At 46.1% G+C, this 23,323-nt stretch overlaps 1 protein-coding gene across 8 annotated transcripts in view; it reads left to right on the forward strand.

Annotated features, from left to right (window-relative positions):
• The window catches only part of LOC145346831 (receptor-type tyrosine-protein phosphatase mu), an 834,856-nt gene that overhangs the window by 292,184 nt on the left and 519,349 nt on the right, over positions 1-23,323 (forward strand). For all 8 annotated transcript variants that reach the window (XM_080194637.1, XM_080194638.1, XM_080194639.1 and 5 more), the window contains one exon: positions 12,016-12,094. In XM_080194637.1, the coding sequence (XP_080050763.1) occupies positions 12,016-12,094 (79 nt within the window). The remainder of the gene's footprint in view (positions 1-12,015; positions 12,095-23,323) is intronic.

A 23,323-nucleotide genomic window follows, 5' to 3' on the forward strand; every position in this document is an offset into this window, starting at 1 on the left:
CATGTTTTAGAACATGGAACACTACAGCACAAACAGGCCCTTCGACCGATCATATCCATACCTACCAGGCCTATCTATAACTCAATCCCATTAAATCCCATGTACTCATCCAGAAGTCTCTTAAAAGACCCCAGCGAGTTTGCCTCTACCACCACCGACGGCAGCCGATTCCACTCACTCACCACCCTCTAAGTCAAAAACTTACCCCTGACATCTCCTCTGCACCTTACACCTGTGTCCTCTCGTAGCGACCATTTCAGCCCTGGGAAATAGCCTCTGCCCGATCTACACCTCTCAACCTTTTATAAACCTCTATCAGGTTGCCTCTCAATCTTCGTCTCTCCAGGCAGAAGAGACCTAGCTCCCTCAACCTATCAGAAGAGCTGCCCATTTCCCAAATATTTAAGGGAGATGGTCAGGAGTAAAGGCTGGAGTTTATTTTCATTCTCTCATGGGATATGAACATCGCTGGCTGGACCAGCATTTATTGCCCACCTCTAATTGCCCTTGAAAAGGTGATGGTGAGCCGCTGCAGTTCGTGTGGTGCAGGTACATCACAGTGCCATTAGGAAGGGAATTCCAGGATCTTTGCCCAATAACCATGACAGAATGGCCATATCACCAGGTAAAAGATGAAACTAAGCATGAGCCTGTGAAACTAGCCAGTGACGACACCACCAAGTCATGTGACTGGCTCTTAAAGCAATCATGCAACCACTTAAATATGTACTATCCCTCCCCCTTTCCTTCTGTGGTCATGGCAACAAATTGCTACAATGTTATACATAAGATCAATAACATTCTAATCACAATACTGTGCACCATGATTCATTACACATAGTCAATAAGAAAGTTGATCAGGAAGACATCTATTCCTCTTCAGTTGTATATGGCATCCTGAAATGTGGCTGTTTTTACCCTGGAAGAATGATTTAGAACTTCAATAGACATGCTTCTCTTGGAACTAATTCTGTATCATTCTCAGTGGTTTAGTAATAAAGGCACATTCATCAGGCAACTCAAATTCACCTAAGTCTTTTTCTTTGGATAGTCTCATTTTAGAGACCAGGAACTAGACGATCTCACCAAACTTACAAGGTTGTGCCCGACCTTTTAAGGTTGCCACAAACTTTCACCTTCCGTTGAGGTTTACAGCATGGAAACAGGCCCTTTGGCTCAACATGACATTGGCTTCCACTTGATTCTTTTGGTAGACTGAATTGTTCCACGGTGTTCAATGACTTTGGAGAGTAATGTTCTTGAAGGATGAAGTCATCATAAGTCTTGGTTCCTGGCTTTGCTGGATGAACCAAGTTCTGGAGCAAATTGAATGTTTTACTTACTAATGTACAGAAAAAAGCTGGTATGAACAACATGCAAAGTAATGAGAATGTTTTACATAGGAACTTATTTGATGATTTCATAGAATCCCTACAGTGCAGAAGAAGGTCATGTGGCCCACTGAGTCTGCACCAACTCTGTCTGGCAGAGTACCTTACCCAGGCCCTTTCCCCACCCTATCTCCATAACCCCACACATTTACCATGGCTAATTTGTCTAACCTACACATCTTTGAACATTAAAGGCCAATTTAGCATGGCCAATCCACCTGACCCACACATTGGAGGAAATTGGGGCACCAGGAGGAAACCTATGCAGGCACGGGGAGAACAAGCAAACTCCACATTGACAGCGACCCAAGGCTGGAATCGAACCCCGGGTCCCTAGCACTGTGAGGCAGCAGTGTTAACCACTGTGCTGCCCATGACTTCATGATTTATTTTCTGCATTGAAAGGACCCATGGAGCCTAGTTTACCCAATAGTTCTCTTGCAGGCATTAGCGATTCAAGACTTCTCAATATATATATTTTTACTGTCTTATCAGTAATCCCTGTTTGGAGACCTTTGACACGATATAGTCTTGATTTCAAATGACCCCAGCCGCACAGTGGAGCACCCCTTCTTTTCAAATATGCCAGATAGTGCCTTGAATCTCTCTCTAATCGGAAAAGAAAACCCTTTTAAAACTGGTACCGGGGAAGGCTTGGTTGCTGTTGGAGGTGATACCAAGTTTCTCAAGTTCTTGGCGTGCTTGTAGGTGGCATAATTTTGTTGTCTCGTCTGCTTGACAGTGTCTTGCAGCTGGTCCACTGCACCCTGAGCGCAAACTGAGAATATGGACTCAATCTTGGTTTCTGGGTTGTGGTGTCTGCTGTAGCACTGGTATATGCGGTGGTTGAGAAGTGTGAGAGTGATGCGACGGCAAAGTCTCTCAGCGTAGTGTGTGTTGTAGGTTGACTTGAGTAGGTTCATGATCTGAAGTCCTTTCGGGATCTTGTCTGCTTCCTTGCATCTTTGTAGAAACTTGAAGTCTGTGTCGATATGCGTGACATAAACGGCATCTCCACATCATCTCAAAACCGCGCAGAAAGCTTACGCCCTTTTTCAGCTGTGTAGTGCATCTCCCTCCCTGTTGCTACAAACCACAGCATGTATGCGGATCCTGCAGCTTATCAGTCACCCAATTTTTTCCTTTGGATAGGAAAAGTGATTTTTTTTGTTAGTTAGTCGTCCTTCATTGGCACTTTAATCTCTAATCCTGTTGCAATAGTTGAAGTGTGAGGACCTAGAATGTTTTTCTTTCTATTTAGTATCCTTTCTCAACGAAACAAAATCCCACTTCATCGCCAGTTTTCTTTTTGCAATGTCTTAACTATGTTAATGGTTGTGGGTTTTACACAAAAAGAAAAGGATTTAGTTTGCACATATGGATTCTAATGTATAACAACAGGTTTATTGAAAGAGTTGTTGCCTGTTCGGAGTGCGGAATGAAACTAAGCAGATGCCTGTGAAACACCCCAAAGACATCACCATCATATGTGGCCGATACTTAAAGCAATCACGCAACCACTTCAAAATACAATAGATCTAAATCAGGGTGGTGAGTGTCTTGGGGAGTAGTGGGAGGGGACTTGCAATTGATGGTGTTCTCATATATCTGCTGCCCTCGTCCTGTTTGGTGGTAGAGATTACAGGTTTGGAAGTTGCAAAGGGGACTCGCCTCTCACATGCTGTCACATTCACAGTCAGTGAATGAAAATTCTCATCTCAAATTTTTCATAGGCAGCTACAGAAAAATCAGTTGGTTGCTATCTGTCTTAGGGCCTAATTTTCTCTCAACATCGGAGCAATCCCAACGCTTTTGAAATTTGTGCACAAGTGAGGGTTCAATTCTCCCCAGAGAGGGGAGATGGTGGCATTTCTTTATGTGTCTGCCTGTACATGAGCTTGTGTGTGTGCGCATCTGTTTGTGTGTTTGTGTGTGTGGTGTACATGTTTCCATGTATACTTGTCCATAGAGAGTGTGTATGTTTGTGTGTTATTTATATATCCTTTTTATTCTTTCATGAGATGCTGGGCCAGCATTTATTGCTCATTCCCAAATGCTCTTTCAGGAGGAATTTAAGAGTCAATTACATTGCTGTGGGTTTGTGTATGTGTGTTTGTATATGTACGTATGTGTGTATTTGTGGTGTGTGTTTGTGTGCAAGTATAGTGTGTGCCTGTATGTGTATGTGTGTCTGTGTGATTGTCTTTCATCTGTGTTTGCGTTTCTGTATTAGCATATGTGTCAGTATTTATGTGTATTGAGTGTGTATGTCCGGTGTCTGTTTGTGTGTGTGTGTGTGTGTGTGTGTACACGTGTGGTGTGTAAGTGATGAGTGAGTTATGCATGTGGTGTGGGTGTGTATATTTGTACATGCGTACACCTATTTTTGATGAGCAGTTAATAGCTTTAGATATTTAGCAGTGTTCTATGACATTAGAAGAGCTTTATCAGTTAGGGCAACATTATAGAATATGCTTATATCCACACCCAAGATTTTGGATGGCATTCCATTCTAACCTGCATTCACGTCTTTGCTTAAAGGTGAGAAGACAGTTGAGTAATTTAGGCAAATTTAAAACAGAATCCCACACCAATCAGCAAGCGACTTTAAAACATTTTTCTAATAATATTCTTCCCTGACATGTTAAATCTGTATGTTAGGACATGTTCTGATTGGATAGCTCTGATTTTCATGGTAATTACCAATCACAGCATGGCCTCTTGTCATTTTAATGGAAATTGTTGGTAGCTAATCAAAAAGCACACTGATTAAACTCTATTTTTCTTTAAAACATTACTTTTCTTGCCCGTCGTCTCCTCTCCGTGCCCCCCCCCGCCCCCTCCCAAAAAGAGTGACTCCCTCTGGGAATTTGGTTCAATCAATATTGCAATTTGGCTGCAGGAGGCATTATAACCAGGTCTGATTTTTATCCTCATGTGACGTGCCTCAACATGTGCACTCCTGGAAAGGTGGGAGGGAGACAGAGGTTAATGGATAAGATTGAAACTTACAGAACACTGCAGCCTCGATAGAATGGACATGGAGAGGATGTTCCCTCAGTTGGGAGAGACTAGAACTCAGGGCATAACCTCAGAGTGAACGCTTCTTTCCCTTTGTTGGGCCGTAGGGCCTGTTTCCATGCTGTAAACCTGTATGACTCTATGAGCATCTGAGGAGTCTGGGGCTGTATTCAATGGAGTTGAGAAGGCTAAGGGGGAGATCTCATTGAAACTTACAGAATACTGAAAGGCCTGGATAGAGTGGGCGTGGGGAAGATATTTCCATCAGTAGGAGAGACTAGGATCCGAGGGCACAACCCCAGAGTAAAGGGATGACCCTTTAGAACTAAGCTAAGTAGGAATTTCTTCAGCCAGAGTGGTGAATCTGTGGAACTCGTTGCCACAGAAGGCTGTGGAGGCCAGGTCGCTGAGTGGATTTATAGGTATATGTAGAGATAGATAGGTACTTGATTGGTAAGGGGATCAAAGGTGAGAGAATGGGGTTAGAAACATATCAGCCATGATTGAATGGTGGAGCAGACTCAATGGGACAAATGGCTTAATCCTGCTTCTATATCTTATGGTCTAACTGCTCCAACTGAGATCAGATGAGTTAAGAAGGGTGAAGCCTGTAACCTTCCTGCACTGTATATGAGGGGGCAAGGAGGGCTATGATTGTTAACTTTTTTCCTGAACACTTCATAGAATCCCTACAGTGCAGAATGAGGCCATTCGGCCCATCAAACCTACACTGACGACTATTCCACCCAGTCCCTATCCTCGTAACCCCATTTATTTACCCTGCTAGCCCTCCCCTGGCATGGCCAATCCACCTAACCTGCACAACTTTGGACTGTGGGAGGAAACCATGGCACCTGCAGGAAACCCACACAGACACGGGGAAAATGTGTAAACTCCACCCAGACAGTGAATGGACACCAGAATAGGACCCAGATCCATGGCGCTGTGAGGCAGCAGTGCCGCCCATACTAAGGATATGAATGTCAGGACCCTGAAAATGGAGTCGAGACTTTGTCTGCCCATCCTGTTCTGCCACTACTCCCAGTGCCATTCTCAGCCAGGTCTTTTTCTCAGTCCTTCACCATGCTGCACCCAAAATTAGCAGGGTCCGCACAAGTAAATGTAAGTCAGGGTCCTGAGCCTCAGGTCAGTCCAAACCTGTGGATGGTAGAAGGCAGGAAGAGTCTTGGGTCACATGAGGTCAATTAGATTGGTCAAGATCTTCACATAGGTTTTTTTTGTATCATAGAATCTCTATTCATGGTATTATCGCTGGACTAATAATCCAGAAACTTAGCTAATGTTCTGGGAACTGGGTTCAAATCCTGCCATGGCAGATGGTGGAATTTGAATCCAATAAAACATTTCTGGAATTAAGAATCTACTGACGGCCATGGAACCATTGTCGATTGTCGGAAAAACCCATCTGGTTCACTAATGTCCTTTAGGGAAGGAAATCTGTCGTCCTTTCCCGGTCTGGCCTACATGTGACTCTGGAGCCACAGCAATGCAGCTGACTCTCAACTGCTTTCTGAAATGGCCTAGTCACTCAGATCAAGGGTGACCAGGAATCTGCTATAAATGCTGGCCAGCCAGCGATGCCCATGTCCCACAAATAAATAAAGTGCAGAAGGAGGCCATTTGGCCCACCGAGTCTGCACCGATTCTGACAGAGCATCTTGCCCAGTCTCTAACTCCATAACCCCATACACTTATCCCACTCATCCACCTAATCTTCACATCTTGGGACACTAAGGGGCAACTTAGCATGGCCAATCCACCTAACTTGCACATCTTTGTGCTGGGGGAGGAAATCGGAGCACCTGGAGGAAACTCACGCGGACATGGGGAGAATGTGCAGAGTCCGCACAGACATGTCACCCAAGGCTGGAATTGAACCCAGATCCCTGGTACTGTGAGGTAGCAGTGCTAACCGCTGTGCCACCATGCCACTTGAGGAAGGAAGAAGGGCATGCACCACATTTGCAATTAAAAGGTTTTCCCTCTTTTCAGCAGTGTTGGGAGAAAAGTCAGTCGCTTGCAGTCTCTCCAATTTCTATACGTTGAGTCGTAACAGAGAAGTCAGCAGCGACGATTCAGTGCTCTCACTTTCACCTCAAACCTGGCAACTTCCTTGAACTTAAAATGAGATTCATATAGAGTCGAGCTTTGTACATTGCATGTTAATTGCAAAGCAAGACCGACCTGCAGGTTAATTAAACTCAATGCCTAAAGGTAAAATTTCCTCTTTAACAGGTGCTATACCATCTTCTGGAGTTCTGCTCCACGCCAAAGTAATAAAGTTGAGAAATAGGGAGTTATGCAGCCTATTATAATCAGCCCAGAATCCTGTTTGATATCAGGTACCTGCTGCTGAGCCACAGTGATAAGAGAGGAGGCCTCTGGCTTATTTGCTCTAAGTCCTTTATCAGCTGTAGCAGTCTCAGTGGACGTGCTCTATGGAACACCAGGTTCGCAATGTTAACCCCCTGCCATTAACTAGCAAGCTTTTGACAACACCAGCCTCTTAAGTGCTCTTCTCATCTCTTATTATGACCTGCGTATTTTTACTGCAGGAGACCATGGAGCAATATACATTTTGCTATCCCTTTTTACACCTCCTGATTAGATTTGGTTTGACTTATTATGGTCACATATATTGGGATACAGTGAAAAGTATCATTCCTTGTATGCTATACAGACAAAGCATACCGTTGATGGAATACATGGGGGAGAAGGAAAGGATGTTTCTTTTGGGGATAAAGCAGGATTCGGCTATTGAATTGGATGATCAGCCATGAAAGTAATGAATGGCAGAGCAGACACGAAGGGCCAAATGGCCCCCTCCTGATTTTATGTTTCTATGGAAGGAGAGAGTGCAGAATGTAGTATTGCAGTCATAGCTAGGGTGTAGAGAAAAATCTACTGAATATAATGTAGGTGCATTCAGAAGTCTGATGGCAGTAGGAAAGAAGCTATTCTTGAGTCGGTTAGTACATGACCTCAGACGTTTGTATCCTTTTCCCCGATGGAAGAAGGTGGAAGAAGGAATGTCCGGGATGCGGGGGGATCCTTGAATATGCTGGCTGCTTTTCCAAGACAGCGGGAAATATAGATGGATCAATGGATGGCAGGGCAAAGGGTGAACCCAAACCTTGTAATTGGACCTCTGCTGGTCACGATTTTAGGGTGGATCTCAATTCAAGTGATCTAAATGACCAGAAACAAATGGGAGCTTCATTACTGGGTAAGGGTTTGAGGAATTTGAAAAGTTTGTCCTCCTGGCATGGTGCGCAATTCACAACATGTGAATGAATGAAGTGAAAGATGAATAACTCATACAATCATGGGATAGTATGGTAGAGAAAGAGGCCATTCAGCCTACGAAGACATAGTCAGAATCCACGTGCGGTAGCTCAGCCTTACCTGTGAGCCAGACCATGTGGCACAGCTTACACAGCTATCCTACTCAGCTATTCACTGTGAATGGAATTATGTAATATGTGACATTAGAAGCAGAAAATGCTTGCAGTACTCAGCAAGTCAGGCAGCACTTGTAGCCAGAGAAACAGAGTCAATGGGTGGGATTTATTCCCACCAAAAGTCAATGGAGTTTCTGCCGATTCATCAAAATTTTCAACAGACTCGCGACAATTTCCCCATGGCCAGAAAATCCTGCCCAATGATTCTGATCAATTATCTTGACAATGTGCTGCCATCGCAAATTGATTGCAACAAAAAATTTGATTAAAAACTGCACTGGGATTTACGTGCAATTGTTTCCCCTCTCAATGGGATAAAAATGGAATAGTTTGGGCTAATTCGCTCTGATTGCTGTCTCAGCCGTGACCGTGAAAATTTACCTCCTGATCAAGAAACAACTGTTTCCCAGTAAATGCAATGGGTGGCACGATAGCACAGTAGTTGGCATTGCTGTCTGATATCACAAGGGACCTGGGTTTGATTCCCTGCTTGGGTCACTGTCTGTGCGGAGCCTGCATTTTCTCCCTGTGTCTGCTTGAGTTTCCTCCGGGTGCCCTGCTTTCCTCCCACTGTATAAAAATGTGCAGGTTAGGTGGATTGGCCATGCTATGTTGCTCCTAAGTGTTGGGGGGGATCTAGCTTGGGTAAATGGATGGGTTTGTGGGGATAGGTCCTGGATGGGATTGTGGTCAATGCGGACTCGATGGGCTGAATGGCCTCCTTCTGCACTGTAGGATTCTATGACAAAGGTTCACATTTGCTGGGGATGTATCTGTTAGCCGATCCTCCGTCTCATTTGAAGAGGGTAGTTCTGACTTTGTGCGATTAGTGTAGAATGAATGACAGTGAATCAACATCCAATGTTACAACTTTCCTGAGCTTCACTTCCATTGAAGGCCACCACAGCACAAAATCAGATTGGTGCCCATTGTGTCTGGTGCCAATTGCCCTCAGGAACCTCGCTCATGTGGACCTTCTCGGGCGGCCCTTAGCTAGTTTTCCTATTCACCGTGGAGTTGATGTAGCTGAGTGCAAACCTGCGCTCACCCTGTCCCACCCAGGAATGACTGGATGCTGATCATGCAGAGCAACCCTGGCAGCTTTGCATGTTGTAAGCTTTCTTTCTGGGTATGAAAAACAAGATTTATAAGTCAGCACATATTTGTTGGTGCAATCGATCACCTAATTGTTAATGCGTCTGTATGAAGTGTGGGTGAGGTTGATTCCATTGCCAAAGTGTCACTGAATGACATATATACAGTATTCAATTTTGACTCTGTAATTTAAGTTTGTACATATTCAGGGCAGTGAGCAGGTTACTGTCATTTCACTAATTTGAATGAATGATCTTTTTTTTCAATACACAACACGTCACTCACTATTGATCCCAGAGGATGCATACATCCATGGAGCAATGTGAATGACTGCAAATCCCACCGCTCACACTTATTCAAGTTATGAGTGTGTGTCCTGTGGTAGTTGCCCCCAGGGAATCAAAAGACATGGAAACAATTGGATTATAACTTTTTTTCAGGAGTGTGAGTTTCACGGTGGCACAGTGATTAGCATTGCTGCCTCACAGCACTAGGGACCTGGGTTCGGTTCCTGGTTTGGGTCACTGCACATTCTCCCACAGTCCGAAAGACATGCTGGTTAGGTGCATTGGCCATGCTAAATTCTCCCTCAGTACACCCAAACAGGCGCTGGAGTGTGGCGACTGGGGGATTTTCACAGTAACTTCATTGCAGTGTTAATGTGGCACTAATAAGAAACATGAGGTTTAAGGGGAGAGATACAAAAGGGTCCAAAAATTGTGCAATTTTTTCACACAAAGTGTGGTGAGCGTCTGGAACAAGCTGCCAGAGATAGTAGTAGAGGCGGGTACAATTTTGTCTTTTAAGAAAGCATTTAGCCAGTTACATGGGTAAGATGGGTATCGAAGGATATTGGCCAAACATGGGAAACTGGGACTGCCTGAGTAGTTATAAAAAAAGGGTGGCGTCGACAAGTTGGGCCGTAGGGCCTGTTTCCATGCTGTAAACCTCTATAACTCGATAGACACTTAATGATCCTGAATGCGTGGGTTTGAGTATTCCAATCAGTTCGGCAGCTGGTTTAAATGTCAACAAAGATTGACAAAGAAGTTGATAAAGAAGGGTAGGAGAAACTATGAAGCTGGGCTAGCGCTTAATATAAAAAAGGATAGCAAGAGTTTTTATAAATATATAAAAAGGAAGAGGCTGGCTAGGGTGAACGTTGGACCCTTAGAGGATGAGAAGGGGGACTTAGTGGTAGGGGATGGGGAAATGGCTGAGGTCTTGAATAACTTTTTTGTTTCGGTCTTCACGGAGGAGGACGTGAATAATTTGCCGGGTGTTAGAGATGGAAAGGTGGTAGGACTGGAGGGTCTCAATGACATTACTGTTACTAGAGAGGCGGTGCTCGACAGACTGGAGGGGCTGATTGTGGACAAGTCGCCAGGACCGGATGGAATGCATCCGAGGGTTCTGAAAGAAATGGCGGAGGCGATAATGGATGCCTTGGTGGTTATTTTCCAGACGTCGCTGGATTCCGGGGAAGTGCCGGAAGGTTGGAAAGAGGCTAATGTTACGCCGTTGTTTAAGAAGGGTGCCAGGCAAAAGGCGGGGAATTATAGGCCGGTTAGTTTAACGTCTGTTGTAGGTAAAATGTTAGAATCCGTCATCAAGGAGGAAATAACAAGGCATCTTGAGGGGAATTGCTTGATAGAGCAGACGCAGCACGGTTTCGTTAAGGGGAAGTCATGTCTGACAAATTTACTGGAGTTCTATGAGGATGTGTCTAGGGCGGTGGATAGAGGAGAGCCGGTGGATGTGGTCTTTCTTGATTTTCAGAAGGCGTTTGACAAGGTACCTCACAAGAGGTTATTGCAGAAGGTCAGGGGACATGGAGTTGGGGGTAGGGTGTTAGCGTGGATAGAGGACTGGTTGTCAAATAGGAGGCAGAGAGTGGGGGTCAATGGGTGCTATTCGGATTGGCGGTTGGTGACTAGTGGAGTGCCCCAGGGGTCGGTGCTGGGGCCTCAGCTATTTACCATTTATATAGATGATCTGGAGGAGGGAACCGAGTGTATGGTGTCAAAATTTGCTGATGACACCAAGATTGGTGGAACGGCAAATTGCGCGGAGGGTGTGGAGAGTCTACAGAAGGATCTAGATAGGCTGGGCGAATGGGCCAGGAACTGGCAAATGGAATTTAATGTTGGCAAGTGCGAGGTAGTCCACTTTGGTAGGAATAATGGTAGGAAGGATTATTACTTACGTGGAGAAAAACTGCAGCAGGCGACGGTGCAGAGGGACCTCGGGGTCCTTGTGCATGAGTCGCAAAAACCCAGCTTGCAGGTGCAGCAGGTGGTTAGGAATGTGAATGGGATGCTGGCCTTCATAGCGAGGGGGATTGAATATAAAAGTAGGGAGGTCTTGCTGCGGCTATATAGGGCATTGGTGAGGCCGCAGCTGGAGTACTGTGTGCAGTTTTGGGCGCCGTACTTACGCAAGGATATTTTGGCCTTGGAGGGAGTGCAGAGGAGGTTTACTAGGCTGATGCCGGAGTTGAGGGGGTTGAGCTATGAGGAGAGGCTGAATAAACTAGACTTGTACTCGTTAGAGTTTAGAAGAATGAGGGGAGATCTCATTGAGACGTATAAGATGATGAATGGGATGGATAGGATAGAGGTGGAGAGACTCTTCCTGCTCAGAAAGGACAGTAGGACTAGGGGGCACAGCCTCAAGATAAAGGGGGGGCGGTTTAGAACGGAGTTGAGGAAGAATTTCTTCACTCAAAGGGTGGTGAATCTCTGGAATTCTCTGCCCGTTGAAGTGGTGGAGGCTGCCTCGCTAAATATTTTTAAGAAGCGGGTTGATGGGTTTTTGATAAGAGAGGGGATTAAGGGTTATGGGGAGAGGGCGGGAATGTGGAACTGAGCCACGACAGATCAGCCATGATCTTACTGAATGGCAGGGCAGGCTCGAAGGGCCAGATGGCCTACTCCTGCTCCTATTTCTTATGTTCTTATGTTCATATTTGAAAGTTCGACAGTGCACTGAGATTTGCTGAAAGGGTGTTTTTTTATTTATTGTAGGTTATATTTGAAGCAGTTAGTTCGGGCCAGCCCGAGTACATCGCCATCGATGAAGTGAAAATCCAAGGACACCCCTGCAGTAAGTAACAATCTGATTTTTGCATCCAGTTTCTGAGCAAACAGATGGGAGATGTGACCGGAGGTGAAGGCAGGTTTTGGCTGTCCTCCAATTATTTAAAAGAACACACTCAGCTTACCACTTCACTGTCCTAGGGATGGGAACAGGACAATATTAATTGCTTTAACTGGCAATGCTGAAACTGCTGAGATGGGCAGGGGTAGAACGGGTTGCGACGATCATTTGGCGAGACGGTACAGAATCGATGGGCTGAGTGGCCTCCTCCTGCGCTGTAGTGATTCAAAATACACACGGAACATTCCACTCATTTGGAACTTGTCACAGCCCTGAGGGGGCATTGGGATTTCTGTTAACCTGCTTACGAATTCTCTCCCTCTCCCTCCTGCCTGTTTGATGACTGATTCTGCAGTTCACTGTGCTTTCCCAGATACATTGCTGGCTCCCTGCCTGATATGAGGCCTCTTGGGCTGTTGCAGCTGCATGTCGCTAGTATTTCCAAGAGTCATAGAGCCATAGAGATTTACAGCATGGAAACAGGCCCTTTGGCCCAACTTCTCTATGCCGTCTCTTTCTTTTTAACCACGAAGCTGGCCCCAGTTGCCCGTGTTTGGCCCATATCCCTCTATACCCATCTTATCCATGTAACTGTCTAAATGTTTTTTAAAAGACCAAATTGCACCCACTTCTACGACTACCTCTGGCAGCTCATTCCAGACACTCTGTGTGAAAAAGTTGTCACCCTGGGCCCTTTTGTACCTTTCCCCTCTCACCTCAAACCTATGGACTTGATGGCTCAATCTACCAAAATGCATTACCTCGCCAAGAGCAGAACCTTGGGTCTTCACTGATGGAACCTTGTTTCGTTCGCCCACCATCTGCCGACTGGTTTCTTTGCACAAATTGGAAATATCCTTCATCTGGGCGTCAATCTGTCACCCTATTGTCTCCTAGGCGCAGATACAATGCAGTGGGTTGCTACATCAGGCAGAACTCAGATCTGTTGATTTTTAGCCTAGCCCTAGTCTGCCATCCATCCAGGGGTGGATGTTGGAATCTGTCACCCACAGAAGTTAGGATCTGCCCTTCTGTACCTCATGGGGGAGTGTGGAAAATCCCCCCTCCCCGTCTCTGCTTTTTTTGACACTTTTCAGAATGTGAAGTTGAATCCATCTGATTTTTAGGCAGGCGGTCTCTGAAAGGATTGAAACATTGTTCCAGACCCCAGGAGTAAGCACTCTGTTACTGACCCAGATAGAGTAGACATAACTCTCACACAGTTCACCTCCTCCTCTATGAACTGGTACCGAAGGTAATGGTGGGAATTTTCCTAAATGGTATCACGTCTGCTTGATATTTTTCAGGTCACAGGTCCTCTTGTTTAATGAGGACAAGCAAGGGATTTATTCCTTGACTATGTTACACATTGAAAACCGAATCCCTATCTTTTATTAATTTGTGTGTACAAGGGAGGCAGCAACTCACTCTGAGACTCCCCTTAATATCTTTTCCTGGAGATGTTGGGTGGGATTTTCTGGCAGCAATCACTGGACATTCCCACCTGAGATCAACGGATCTTTGCATAATCCGCCCCCGCCCACTACGATTCCTGTGACAGGTATGATGGGAAAATTCTGCCCAATGGCGTTTTGGTCATGGAACTTTCTTGCCCTAATGAGAGATTTTTGTTGTGGGTTATTGACTTTTGAACTTCATTTAGCCAACTTTAAGGGCATTCAAATTGTCAGTGGATAGGCATATGGATAACATTGGAATAGTTTAGGTTAGAGGGTCATTAGATTGGTTCCACTGGTCAGCGCAACGTCGAGGGCCGAAGGGCCTGTACTGCGTTGTAATGTTCTATGTTCTAATTCGATTTAAGATTGATTGCATTTTCGCCCTTAACCGATGTGAGAAATAGCAGGATCAATGCCCACATTCTTCGCTTTGATTTATATGGGGTGGCACGGTGGTTAGTACTCCTGCCTCACAGCGCCAGGGACCCGGGTTTAATTCCAGCCTTGGGCGACTGTCTGTGTGGAGTTTGCACATGCTCCCTGTGTCTGCGTGGGTTTCCTCCGGGTGCTCCGTTTGCCTCCCACACTCCAAAGATGTGTGGGATAGATTGACTGGCGATGCTAAGTTGCCCCTTAGTGTCCAGGGGGACAAGCAGGGTAAATATGTGAGGTTAGGGCTTGGGTGGGATTGTTGTCAGCGTAGGCTCGAAGGGCAAAATGGCCTCCTCCCGCACGGTAGGGATTCTGTGACCTATGGCTGCTCACCCTCCTCCTTAAGAATGACCCCTCTGTGGTATTCCAGTTGACAGTTTGAGCAATGATGGCTGTAAAACTGTGACATGCCTTGTTTGTGTCAATCGGTCTTTCTTAACAATGACACTAATCTCACTGGGTGCCGCTGTGACATCCCCATCCGTGACACCGTTAATTCAGGAGAACTGTTCCGAACCCCTGGCCCATTCACTCACTCCTGAGGCCGACACTTCTGAAGGTGCTTTCAGCTGAATCAGAAGCTTGACTCCCGCATACCTTCCCTTGATTTAAATCCTTGCCTTTTTCGCAGAAGCTGCTGTGGATGTTGGGCACTTCGCAGCTGGAGATTTGCATCAACAAGTTGTAGAGATGACAGCCCTCGGAAGGGAATGTTCTTGGAGGGGGGAGAATAAATGAGGATTATAAATACTGATAAAAAGGAACTTCTGAACATTGCGGGAGCCACGTAATACATTTATCCACAGCAGGCACAGAAGCCCAAGTCCGACAGCCGTGTGCCTCATTATCATATCACAGCTAATGGTCATTTCTGTCTACTGGTGATAGACCAAGACTGATTCAGATCATAAATAACCTTGCCAAGAATCATAAACCCACTTGCAACATCGATTTATCAGCAAGTGGCAGAGGCCCATATTACAGCTATAAATCCCAATTGAAGTCAATGTACAGGCTCTTAACATTCATGCTTGACACCATCTAACCTCTGCTGCTTGAGCTTTTTCCTTCATCTCCGTTTCAACATTGGCAGTGTCCCAGTAACCTTGACTGTACGCCTCGGTTTCTCAATTTGCATGTAAACTTTTAACACTGCAAGGTTGAGAACAAACTCATCGGATTGTAGAAGAATATAGCACAGCTGGAGGCCATTCAGCCCATCGCGCCAGCTCTTTGAAAAATTAGTCTGTCTTTTCCCTCCAATATTTTCCCTTCCATTCATCCGATTTGAAAATTGTCGAATCTGTTCTTGCCAACTTTTCAGGCAACGCAGTCCAGATCATAACAAAAAAAAACTCTCCTCATCTCACCTCTGGCTCTTATTCCAATTACTTCAAATCTGTAGGATGGCACAGGGGCACAGTGGTAGGTTAGCATGGTGGCACAGTGATAGGGTGGCATGGTGGCACAGTGGTTGGCGATGCTGCCTCACAGTACCAGAGACCTGGGTTCAGTCCCCGGCTTTGGTCACTGTCTGTGTGGAGTCTGCACGTTCACCCCGTGTCTGCACGGGGTTTCCTCCTGGTGTTCCGGTTTCTTCCAAAAGACGTGCTGGTTAGGTGCTAAATTCTCCCTCAGTGTACCCGACCAGGCACTGTAGTGTGGAGACTTGGGGATTTTCACTTCATTGCAGCGTTAATATAAGCCTACTTGTGACTAATAAATAAACTTTAACTTTGGTTACTGCCACCCCTCCAACTGGAAACACTTCCTCCCTATTTCCAATATCAAATCTATTCAAAACTCTGAATGTCTCTGAAATCCGCTCTTAGCTTCTCTGCTCCGAGCACAATCCCAGCTTCCTTCCTCCCTCCCTGTAACTCAAGTCCTGCATCATGAGTCCTGTTCTAACAATCTCCTCTGCCCCTACTCCAGGGCCTTGACATCCTTCCCAAATAGTGATACCCAACGTTTAACACAACACAGCAGCTAGACCCCAGTGTTTTTTTTAGCACAACTTCCTCACATTTGTATGTTGTTCCTCTGTTTCTAAAGTCAGCCATCCCAGATGCATTTCTAGCAGCCTCTCACCTTCAGAGAGTGAAGCATATCCACAGCCCCCACCCCAGGTCTCTCTGTTCCGGCAGCCCCTTTATAATTGCTTTATTTATTTTACATTACCTCCCCTTGTTCTTCTGACCAAAATGAATCACTTTTTGACCTTTGATTTCTGCACTAAATTTCACCTGCTATGTCTCTGACCATTTACTAGTCCGTTTTTCCCCCCTGGAATGTGCTGCTATCCCCCAAGGTTTGCCACATTCCCAACTTCCATCTCCACGCTTTGAATGTGTGCCTTATATGCCCAAGTACATAGGGATCCAGATCACCAACAACCTGTCCTGGTCCCCCCATGCCAACACTATAGTTAAGAAAGCCCACCAACACCTTTACTTTCTCAGAAGACTAAAGAAATTTGGCATGTCAGCTACGATTCTTACCAACTTTTACACTGCACCGTAGAAACTATTCTTTCTGGTTGTATCACAGCTTGCTATGGCTCCTGCTGTGCCCAAGATTGCAAGAAACTATAAAGGGTTGTGAATGTAGCCCAATCCGTCTTGCAAATCAGCCTCCCATCCATTGACTCTGTCTACACTTCCCGCTGCCTCGGAAAAGCAGCCGGCATAATTAAGGACCCCACACACCCCAGACGTTCTCTCTTCCACCTTCTTTTGTCGAGAAAAAGATAGAAAAGTCTGAGGTCACGTAGCAACTGATTCAAGAACAGCTTCTTCCCTACTGCCATCAGACATTTGAAAGGACCCAACTCACACTAAGTTCATCTTTCCCTACACTCTAGCTATAACTCATAGCAATCATAGAAACCCCACGGTGCAGAAGGAGGCCATTCAGCCCATCAAGTCTGCACCGACAACAATACCACCCAGACCTTCTCCCACACAGACACATGCAAATGCCACACACACAGTGACCTGACCCAGGAATTGAACCCAGGTCCTTGGAGCTGTGAGGCAGCAGCGCTAACCACTGTTCCAACCTGACTGTAACATTACATTCTGCACTCTCGCCTTTCCTTCTCTATGTACGGTATGTTTTGTCTGTATAGTGCGCAAGAAACAATACTTTTCACTGTATACTAATACACATGACAATAATAAATCGAATCAATGCAGGGGAGTCCTGTGGAGCATTGGTAGTGTCTCTATCTCTGGGCCTGAAGCTTTCTGTTCCCCCACTGGATGACTTGAGCTTTTCTCGCCTTCTCTTTTTCAACATTGATGGTGTCCCAGTAACCCTGACTGTATGCCTCGGTTTCTCAGTTTGCATATCAGCTTTAACAGTGCAAGGTTGAGAACAAACTGATAGAATAAAATGAGCCAAATGGAGGCCATTTAGCCTATTATACCTGAGCCAGCTTTTTGAAAAAAAATCATAAGCTGGTTGATTATCAGCCCGTCAATCTTTTTGATAAACCCAATGGCTAGTTGGTGAAGAGCGGGGTTTCCTGGTTAGCCCTACTGCAGAAGGCAATGGCAGAGCCTCTGCAGTACTTTGTCAAGTATAAAAATGGACCAGTCTAACTGAAGCCCATAGTCGCCAATGTCCTTTCGTTACTTTGTAGATTCTATGATAATATATTTCAGGAGGCCAACCTCAATGGGCTTGTTAAAGTCATTACAGACTCGATGGACTGAATGGCCTCCTTCTGCACGGTAGGATTCGCTAATTAAAGGCAGCATGGTGGCACAGTGGTTAGCACTGCTGCCTCGTAGCACCAGGAACCCAGGTTCAATTCCTGGCTTGGGTCCCTGTCTTTGTGGAGTTTGCATTTTCTCCCCCTGCCTACGTGGGTTTCTACTGGGTGCTCCAGTTTCCTTCCACAGTCTAGAGATATGCGGGTCAGGTTGATTGGCCGTGCTAAATTGATCCCAGTGTCAGGGGGATTAGCAGGGTAAGTGTGTGGGGTTACGGGAATAGGGCCTGGGTGGGATTGTGGTCGATGCAGACCCGATGGGCCAAATGGCCTCCTTTTGCGCTGTAGAGGTTCTATAATTCTATCATTCCAATCTAACTGGGCAGCAAATAATGGTGTGAGCGATATAGCTGTAAAAATTAATCATTGGTTACCAAACAATTATGTAGCTGACACTGTTGGTTTGTTCCAAAAGAAAGATAAATAAGGAAATGGACTTTCTTTTGAACACCAATCGGGATGAAAAATTCCTATCGATTTCTCTGTGAACTGGAAGGCAGGGAGAGATTCACTGATACACAGTGGCAGCAATAATTGCTGGACTCCTCTGCCAAATTTGGTGATGGATCAGAAAGATGGTGCTGAATTTAATACACTGTGATTGGAGATAGCCTTCTTATTTATCGCGACTCACCGAAGGTGCACATTAATAAATGTTACCATTTATAAGGAAATGATAATCCCACACTGCACGTGAAGGTAGGTGCGGGTGACTGCTCTGAAGTGAATAATCCCTCCATTCTTAAACATAAACTAAGCACCCAGCCGATTCACAAAAAAGCCTAATGCTTATAGCAACAAAACTGCTGACGTTCAGCATTTAACCCACATTCTTCACAAGTCGGTACCATAAATGCTCGAATACAATAGCTCAATAAAAAATGAATTATGGTTGTACACAAGACTAAAGGCTGCACATCAGCAATGAAATGGTAAGTAGGATTTTCCCAATGTGCAGCAACTGTGGCGTGGAGCCTCATTTGATTTACCCAAATACTAAAAAGGTTAGCGTTGCTACCTCACAGTGCCAGGCAGCCCGGATTCGGTTCCCAGCTTGGGTCCCTGCCTGTGCAGAGTCTGCATGTTCTGCCCGTATCTGCGTGGGTTTTCCCCCTGGGTACTCCAGTTTCCTCCCGCAGTCTGAAAGACGTGCTGGTTAGGCACATTGGCCATGCTAAATTCTCTCTTACTGTACCCGAACAGGTGCACAAGTGTGGCGACTAGGGGATTTTCGCAGTAACTCCATTGCAGCGTTAATATAATCCTACTTGTGACACTAATAAATAAACTTAAACTTACTTATCTCAACATGTTTTGTCTGCCTTTCTGCCAGGCTTTTTCTTACACATTTTGTTGTGGGTTTTGAGGCGAGGAGCAATTTTTTCCTCTCGGAGGGCTGTGAGTCTCTGGAACTCTCCTCCTCAAAGGGGAGTGGGACCTTCCCATGGCAGGACGGTTCAGCCCCTCCGAAGTGATGTAGACATTGGTGGGACCAGAAGATTGTGCCGGCAGACAATAGTGAACCATCTCTGCCATCAGAGAACACACCATAGGGGGAGGGGGGGGGGCAGAAATTCCCCTACCCTTTGAATATTTTTAAGACTCTAGATTAACAAGGGGGTGAAAGGTTATCGGGGGCAGGCTGCAGAAATGTGGGTTGAAGATCAACCAGTGAATGGTGGAGCAGGCACAAAGGGGCTGAGTGGCCTACTCCTGTTCCAAATTCTTATGGTTGTATATAAGTACGTTCATAAAGAACAAAGAAAATTACAGCACGGAACAGGCCCTTCAGCCCTCCAAGTCTGCACCGACCATGCTACCTGAATGAACTAAAACCCCCTACTCTTCCAGGGACCATATCCCTCTATTGCTATCCTATTCATGTATTTGTCCAGACGCCTCTTAAAACCCATTATTGTATCTGCTTCCACTACTTCCGGCAGCAAATTTCAGGCACCCACCACCCTCTCTGTAAACAAAAATCTACCTCGCACATCTCCTTTAAACCTTGCCCCTCGCACCTTAAACCTATGCCCCCTAGTAATTGACTCTTCCGCCCTGGGAAAAAGCTTCTGACTATCCATTCTGTCCATGCCTCTCATAATCTTGTAGACTTCTATCAGATGGCCCCTCAACCTCCGTCATTCCAGTGAGAACAAAGCAAGTTTCTCCAACCTCTGCTCATAGCTAATGCCCTCCATACCAGGCAACATCCTGATAAATCTTTTTTGTACCCTCTCCAAAGCCTCCACATCCTTCTGGTATTGTGGCGACCAGAATTGGACATTATATTATGTTTGCAGTCTGTCTTCAGCACATCTTATTTTCTTGTTTTCCATTCTCTTGTCTGTTATTTCTCACTCGTCACCTGTGTAACTTTTTTGCTGCCTGTTTATAGAACATAGAACATAGAACATTACAGCGCAGAACAGGCCCTTCGGCCCACGATGTTGCGCCGACCAGTTACAAAACAATGACCCACTAACCTAAACCAATCCCTTCTCGTCCATAAACCTATCCATGGATCTCTTAAACGCCCCCAAACTAGGCGCATTTACAACTGCAGCAGGCAGGGCATTCCAATCCCTCACCACCCTCTGGGTAAAGAACCTACCCCTGACATCCGTCCTATAACTACCACCCCTTAATTTAAAGCCATGCCCCCTCGTGCTAGATTTCTCCATCAGAGGACAAAGGCTATTACTATCCACCCTATCTAAACCTCTAATCATCTTATATGTTTCAATAAGATCCCCTCTTAGCCGCCTTCTTTCCAGCGAAAACAACCCCAAATCCCTCAGCCTCTCCTCATAGGACCTCCCCTCCATACCAGGCAACATCCTGGTAAACCTCCTCTGCACCCTCTCCAAAGCCTCCACATCCTTCCTATAATGTGGGGACCAGAACTGCACACAGTACTCCAAGTGCGGCCGCACCAGAGTTGTGTACAGTTGCAACATGACGCTGCGACTCCTAAATTCAATCCCCCTACCAATAAACGCCAAGACACCGTATGCCTTCTTAACAGCCTTATCTACTTGACTCCCAACTTTCAGGGATCTATGTACACATACACCTAGATCCCTCTGCTCATCCACACTATTCAAAGTCCTCCCGTTAGCCCTATACTCGACACATCTGTTATTCCTACCAAAGTGAATTACCTCACACTTCTCCGCATTAAACTCCATCCGCCACCTCTCGGCCCAGCTCTGCAACCTGTCTAAGTCTTCCTGCAAACTATGACACCCTTCATCACTATCTACCACACCTCCGACTTTGGTGTCGTCAGCAAACTTACTAATCCACCCAACTATACCCTCATCCAGATCATTAATAAAAATTACAAACAGCAGTTTATTGCTTCCCAAAACATCAAGGGCGGAATTTTTCAGCCACGCTCGCCCTAAAACTGGAAGATTCCTCCCCCCCGAGATCAATGTACCTTTGCATGGTCTGCTCCCCCTCACTGCGATTCCTGTGGCAGGCGGGGATGGGAAAGCTCTCCCCCCACTCTGATGGGGGGAACCTTCTACAAGCAGCTTCAGTGAGAAAACCAGTGTGTAGCTTTCCAGCTGCACAGTTGAGTTTATTCTCCATGATGCCTGGCTCTCTGTGCACAGAGAATCGAGGGCATGGTTTCCACTGTCAGTCTGGCAAGGCTGGATTTCCACAGAGATCGGGGTGCCATCTTTAAAGGCCATACCAATCAACATTAGAAATAACCTCTACCCCCCCACCCCACCCCACTACTCCATGGACATAAAGGGGTTCTCCACAGACATCGAGACAACAGCCCCTACACAGGGCGAACGCCACACTCCCCCACTCTCATAAGCACAGGGTGACCCCTACCCAAATCTTGGAACAAACCCCACCCCACACAATCATTGTGGGGGGGGGGGTGAGGTGATGGGGAATCCCTCCTCCAGATCACATAGAAATCAGGCAAACTCCCCTACCCCCCCTCCTCCTTCTACAAACATTGGGGTGACCCCCACTCACCCCACAGGCATCTCCTCCACCTCACAAGCAATGGGGCCACTGCCCCCTCCCCAACCCCCCTCCCCCCTCCCCTAACAACCCGCCCACGTCCACACCCTGCCCACCATCCTACATAGCACGGCGAGCCCAGCTCCAGCCATGGAAGAGTCCAGTAAAAGATGTTCAGCCAGTCCGTCTGGTGACAAGTGTTTGTATGGGTGGGGAGAGGGGGTGTGGGGTGAGGTGGAGGGCTCTGCACCCCCTCAGTTAGCATCTGACGTCAAGCCCCCAAAGTCCGTTTACACGACTGTCCTCTCCGCAGTTGCTGCCGGACCCATCGCTGAGCATTTCCGGAATTTTCTATTCCTACGTTAACAAAGACAGCTTGTTCCCTTTCCATGTACTTTTAGGTAGAAGACCAATCCAGATAGGCGTGAAATTTGGAGGAATGCTATCCATTTAAACATTTTTCAAACCTGAATTACAGAGCCCTGGCTGCATCCTGTGTAAACACGACAGTGTTTCAGTTATTTTTCACCTATTTCCATCATTACTCACAGCAGCCGGCTCACTCAAGCGTGGCAGATATTTCTTTTCTCATTCACTTAACTGCCTGCAGACTCAAAAAGATTTATTATTTTAATTAACAAGATTTAGGATTCACTTTAGAAAATTGTGAAACAATTTCTACTCATTTCAAAACCTCCCTCCCCCTGGCCCTGATTCCGAAATTCGCAGAAACTGCCGACAGCCTTTCTCTCCCCCCAGGAGATGCTCAGCCGAGGTAGGAGCAGAAAGTTTGGGGGAAAATTCAGTGGGTCTGACTGCGTCTGGGGAGAGGGAAACAGATCACGGTGGCACAGTGGTTAACACTGCTGTCTCACAGCGCCAGGGACCCGGGTTCAATTCAGCCTTGGGTCTCTGTCTGTGTGGAGTTTGCACATTCTCCCCGTGTGTGCGTGGGTTTCCTCCGGGTGCTCCGGCTTCATCCCACAATCCAAGGATGGGCACGTTAGGTTGATTGGCCATGGTAAATTGTTCCTTAGTGTTGGGGGGATTAGCAGTGAAATATGTGGGGTTATGGGGATAGGGCCTGGGTAGGATTGTTGACTCAATGGGCCAAATGGCCTCCTTTTGTAAGGTTTCTGTGATTCTATGATTTACGCGTTGGCAAAACCAATCTTTCCTATCAGGCGGACCTCAGAGATCTCATGGCATTATGTTAGGGGAGGCAATGGCGTAGTGGTATTGTTACTGGACTAGTAACCCAGAGTCCCAGGTTAATACTCTGGGACCTGGGATGGAATCCTGTCATGGCAGGTGGTGAAATTTGAATTCAATGAATGTCTAGAATTAAGAATCTACTAATAGCCATGAAACTATTGTCGATTGCCATAAAAACCCATCTGGTTTACTAATGTCCTTTGGGGAGGAAATCTGCCATCCTTACCTGGTCTGGCCTACATGTGACTTCAGAGCTACAGCAATGTGGTTGACTTTAACTGCCCTCAGGGATGGGCA

This window comes from Carcharhinus amblyrhynchos, chromosome 8 (assembly GCF_965287045.1).
Source record: "Carcharhinus amblyrhynchos chromosome 8, sCarAmb.v2.hapA, whole genome shotgun sequence".
NCBI lineage: Eukaryota > Metazoa > Chordata > Chondrichthyes > Carcharhiniformes > Carcharhinidae > Carcharhinus > Carcharhinus amblyrhynchos.